Genomic DNA, 6,033 nt, shown 5'->3' on the forward strand with positions numbered 1-6,033 from the left:
TTATGCCATATGTAATTTTAAATAAGTGAAATTTATATAAATCTTAATCTACGATACCTTTCAATGTTGCTGATTCCTTTAGAAAGAGCCCATCTGTAGCCGATTAGATTAAAACAACACAACACTACTAGTTTGTCGCGGGTTCGCACTCGACAACCGCGGAGTTTTCCGGGTTTTTTCACGTGTCTAACAACTAAATATGGTCCAGTTTCCTATAAGAAGTTCTCCCGGAAAGTACTCTATCAAAGGGGTGCCTCCCAGAAAGACCTTTTATTGATGGGATGAAGGACGTGTCGCTTTGTCTCATCCCATCAATCCTTTAAAAAGAAACGTGTTTCATCCTTTCTTGATTTTAATTTCAATTTTTTTTTTTTGAGAACATTTGTAATTCTGTTAAATATTTACCAAAATACTTTCATCAAAATCACTTACTACCATTTATTAAATTAAATTACTATTCAGAAAATAACAATATTATTTATATACTTAATCAAATTACTCCCGTAAACATTAACGTATTGCAAACAGACTTTAAATAATTAATATTTATTTCACTAATAATTACAATGATAAACGTGACATTAAGTTCGAACTTCGGAGCCCCTCCGGCATCGATCAGCCGGCGAAGTAAGGACTCAGCATCACATTATCCACTTTATTTAATTATTTTACAAATAATATTTAATACTTAATTTATATAAATAATCTATGAATAATTAAATAATATTTTTAAACGCAAGTAGTGGCGCAAGTATTAGAATCTGTAGGTACGGCTATCCATTTAGAAACTAGTTTAGGGGTGAAGAGATTGGCGAAAGTATCTCTGAACTGCCTACTCATTGAACAGTAGAGAATAAAGTTCACTGAGCTGTTAATAAGTGCCAGAATATCAATTACTTCTCCAAAATTATTGTAGACGTGATGAAAGAAGTCTTGTCCGAGAATTCCATTAAGTAAGGCAAGAATTCCCGATGGAAATTCGGTAATCAAGAATAATAAAAGTACCGCTAAAAGCATTTTTGTAGTTCGATCACAGGCATTATCTGCTTCTATACGATTCTTCAGTTTCTGTTTACGACGATTTGCTTCGTACAGAACACGTATTAGTCCTATACTCAGTCCTGTTAATGCGATACAAGGAATTAATTTAGTAAGTACGCTAAAAATCCAAAAATTAAATTTCTCTAATAATCTATCGTTCTTTTTTGCTATTGAACTAAAATCGACTTTGTATAATACGTGAGAACCGTCTTCTAGGGAATGTATGGTAAATGTTAAATATACAGGTAAACAAAACACTGTACAATTGACATAAGTACTAATAATAGCAATCTTTGCACGTGGCATATTGCACCAACTTTTACTGTTGGCAGGGAAACTGACAGCTAAAAATCTCCAAACTGCCAGAATTACCGTTAACCATATCGATATTGTATGACAAACTACACTAAAATGAGCATGAAATAAGGCATATACGGCCCAGTGATAAGAATATTTTTTATGATCCGGTTGATTTATTAAAATATAATTATGAAAAGCAAAGGGCATGTAAGATATCATAACAAACATATCGGCAACCGCCAATCCTGTTAGTATGGCATTCGTTGGTGAGATCATGTGTTTACGTGTCAAAACAATAATGTTAAGTACGTTAGCAACAATACCAAAAGTACAGACAAGAAGACTTAAATAACCATGAACTTCGCTGTAACGATTTCTGAAGAAATATAATTGATCACCGTAGTAAGGATGTGGCCATTTGTATTGAAATTGACTCAACATATCACTGGGTAGAGCAGATAAATTAGTTAAATTAAAATTTTCGTGCAACCATCGATACAATTCTTGCTCGTTAAATTCGGTTAACAAATATTCATCTGTCATATTCATTTTATATCATATTCTTGTAAAATTGATTCAAAAATTAAGTGATAAATCTTTTTTTAATCTGACGATCTGACATTTAAATATACGTCTTATGTATCTGAAAGGTAAAAAAAAATATATTAATTAATTGTATAATAGTCTGTAAAAAAATGGTTCGAAGTCTCAGGTACGTGGAGATGAATGACGTAACACAAGAGGTATTATTTATTGGATCGCGTTAAATCAATGGGATTTAGTGTGATAACGAAACGTAATTAACATGATACCAGATGTAATTTAAGGGATTTGGTTCAAGGATTTTACGATAGATCCTATTGGCCTTTTATGTACTTGTTATAATGTTAAGGTTTATTGATCTTTCTTAACATTTTACCATCAAAACATTAAAATAGATTTTATGACACACAACAAAATTATTAATTTTAATCAAGGACAGACATTCTCCGTGTTCTTTTTTCTTACATTATACTACGTAATTAATTAATTAATTATTCGCACTTTTATATTATTACCAATTTATCTTACAAATATTTTTAAAAATTGAGTCAAAGATGAAAGGAAATTTTGTATAATTTGTCATTGTGGTTTGTGTTTTGATCCCCTCTATCTCCTCACCCTATTGACCTTTAACCACCAAAATTTAACAGCATTAATGACCCTAATACATAAACCACCCTGCAAAATTTCATAAATTTTTGATAAAAGGCACAGGAGTTATTAAGCTTCAAAGATGATGTTCAAAATCGTCCCCCCCACACACACACTAACGTCAATACAGAAAAAAACCCCGAATTTTTTTTGCATATCTCGACGTTCTGTTATATATATAACAGTCAGAAAACTAAAAATTCTATTCGAATGTATGCAAATTACTATAATTTCTAAAGCAATTTCATTAAAATATGTATTTACAATTTCATTATTTAATGTGTTAATTGACAAATATTTGCTCGAGTTATTTGATTAACTAACGAATATAAAGTTCATTTTTATTAACTTTCCCTCCCCCCAGCAATTAGCTTGTTTTGAACTATTAATCGCTAATTAGAAGACTTATGGAGTTTTGTTAATTGTAATAATCTTTCAGAAATAAAATACAGCTCATTAAAATTCATTGTGACTATTTTAGTTTTAATTTAATAACTAATTAACTTCATTATAAAAGATTATGTTAAGACGAATAATTTTTTTTTTCTAGAAATTCGATTTTATTCGAGTTATATAAAGCATTTCGACTTGAAAAAGTATGTTGAATAATGTATACTTATTGATATTTAACTGCTAAATTACCCCCGATTCAACTCTATCCAAAAAGATATTTAACAGTCTATATGCAACTAAATTTGGCATTGTGACGAAACAAGACACGCGAAAGACATTTCCGTAAAGAAATATTAGTACTAAAACTTGCCACTGGGGAATTTTTGGCTCTGCGTATAACGAAAAAAAGCAGTTTTATTTATAAAGATACTTAAACTGTACAGTCGACTTCCCTATAACACTGTTGATTATTCCGTTTTATATAAATTCCATGTTGTACGAGTCACTTAGATTTTACAAATACGTGTGCCGGGCTGTGAACGGGGGGAACGGCTCACGTATTTGTAAAATCTAAGTGACTCGTACAACATGGAATTTATATAAAACGGAATAATCAACAGTGTTATAGGGGGGGTCGACTGTACTTATCAGAGTCGAAAGACGTGAGCAATTATTTACTGTGACATCGGTTTTGCATTTTTTAATATTTAATTTAAAATATATGTTCTCGATTTTAGTAAAGTCTTGTCCCTGTACATCATACTTTTCCTGAAATAACGTAACTTTCGATGTAAATCGGAGGGTTTATATATAGTTAATAAGTGCCTTCTGCCCCTAAGATTTCCATATCTGTTCTCTACTTTCATCGATCTAACACCGTTCTCTAGAATAAGAAAGGACAGACAGGTAGACGGACGAGAGTGAGAATTTATAGGTCTATAATTTTTTTAAACTGCAGCTTAACGATGATTGAACACACTGTTCATCCCCTTTATATTTTATACCTTTAGCATGGAGACTATATTAAACACTCTCTCCATTGCTAGAGTCTCTGTACAGCATTATATAAATCTGAAGAAATGAGAAATTAGAATACAGAGCTTAGAATAATCCGAATACAATTAAGTTATGAGCAAATTATTTATCCTAAACAAAATTAATTTTAACACGTTTATATTCAAAACCAAATTAAAATATAAAGTTTAATTGTATGTTTAAACGATGAATATTATTATATATTTATATTACTCATACGTTCAAATGTAATTGTAAACTGTACAAACATCATTTATTAACGTGATATTAATGAATTTTCAACACACCAGATGCTACACAACTCTTAGATATTATATAAGATCTTAATTATAATAAGAATGAAAATGATAAAGCATGTAAACAAAAGTTTATTCTGTCACAAATATTGGAAAATTATAAAACTTTATGTGTTATTAATTATTATAAAAAAGTAGAAATGAGTTTTATATATTAAAAAAACAATTGTAAATGTTAATAAACGAGTGAAATCTTCATTAAGTTCGACCCCACTCGAGATACGACACGTGATGTATCTCCTCACCCCGTTGACATTTAATCACCAAAATTTAACAGCATTAATTAGTCTAATACGAGATCCTTCTTGCAAAATTTCAAAAATTTTCGACAAAAAACACAGGAGTTATTAAGCTATCAAAATGGGTGAACAAATTCGTGCCCCTAACCGACTTTAAAACAACTGCGAGAAGTTAAAAAAAACAAAATTAATTTAATAAATTAGTTTTTTAAAATAAAATAAAATAAAAATTAATTAGAAAATATAAAAATAGTTTAAATTTTGTTGGAATTAATAAAATTAAATACAGAAAGAAGTTAATAAAATACTTTAATTTAAGAATTTGTCATGTTTAGATGCTTTGTGAGACGTTAAGTATATGAATTTAAAGGCAATTTTATTTATAAAATTAATGCAAAATTTATCATTTTCACACTCGAGCATAGATTTATTCCTATTTAATTTTCAGTATAAAAGGCGAAATTTAATAATAATTTTTTTAATATTTAAGAGAATAATTTAATTGTATATTAATTAAATCAAATATAAGTTTAAATGATAACGATTCCTGTATTATATCCTATAAAAGAAAAGATAAGAGCATTTAGAAATACAATATAAAAAAAAGATTCGAATGTATCAAAATGAAGAACGTTTAATTATTTTATACAGTTAAATGTGATCAATAGGCAAAGGTAATCAACAGGTGTGTACTTATTAGAATATAATGTAACAATAGTTAATAATTTCGTATCATCTCCATATATCTGAGACATAAAATTAAATTTTTAAAATAATAGAAAAAAAACTCACCTTCCATTTTATAAAATTCGAGGATGTTAGAAGTGACACGAGAAGAACGTTCCTCTGTCGCCGCATTGACTAGACTGACGACAACACTGCTTAAACTGCCTATTTGCTATCCAACCAATCTCCTATTGGCCACCTGAACGATGGTCACGTGCAGGAAACAAGACCCAGTGTTTATATACAGTGACAAACTAATCAAGTCGAGAACAGAAATCATCTAATCTTGGAAATCGTAACGACAAATAAACGTAAATTATTTAAATTTTAACACAAAATTCTACTTAAATTCTGTTTTTTTTTTTAAAAAAAAATAATTTTACTAAAATTCCTTTACAGAAATATAATTAATTTTATTATTTTATATTAAAATATACATTTTCGATGATTTCATACTTATAGATTTCGCCCGTTTGTCTGTTTGTCTGTCCGTCATTTCTTCCTTAATCTCCAGAATGAAGTTAGATACGTAAAAATCGAGACCTGATATAAAAAGCTTATATACTATATACTTTATGTTACTTTCGTGTAGTGTTTTTTAGTGTGTACGAGAAGCAAAACTTTACATTAAATGAATGCATTGAATAACATTCTCTGTAAGATTATCCAAACATTTTAATTTAATTAAATCAAAATTAGTAACGTATAGATTACTGTTAATTTATTCTCTCAACTAAGAAGAACATTGGAAGAAGAAGAAGATGAAGAAGAAGAAGAAGAAGAAGAAGAAGAAGAAGAAGAAGAAGAAG

The 6,033-nt window shown here is 29.2% G+C and overlaps 1 protein-coding gene across 1 annotated transcript; it reads right to left on the bottom strand.

Annotated features, from left to right (window-relative positions):
• Positions 1 to 542: 542 nt before the first annotated feature.
• On the bottom strand, positions 543 to 5,404 carry LOC111631321 (sex peptide receptor-like). The gene is made up of 2 exons (XM_023375540.1): positions 5,291 to 5,404; positions 543 to 1,984 (listed from the first exon to the last, which is right to left on the bottom strand). Exon 2 carries the CDS (start codon positions 1,888 to 1,890, stop codon positions 730 to 732), a length of 1,161 nt encoding a protein of 386 aa, XP_023231308.1. The 5' UTR covers positions 1,891 to 1,984; positions 5,291 to 5,404; the 3' UTR covers positions 543 to 729.
• Between the last annotated feature and the right edge of the window lie 629 nt (positions 5,405 to 6,033).

The sequence above is a fragment of the Centruroides sculpturatus genome, unplaced genomic scaffold, assembly GCF_000671375.1.
Source record: "Centruroides sculpturatus isolate CEXI.00-Female unplaced genomic scaffold, Cexi_2.0 scaffold293, whole genome shotgun sequence".
NCBI lineage: Eukaryota > Metazoa > Arthropoda > Arachnida > Scorpiones > Buthidae > Centruroides > Centruroides sculpturatus.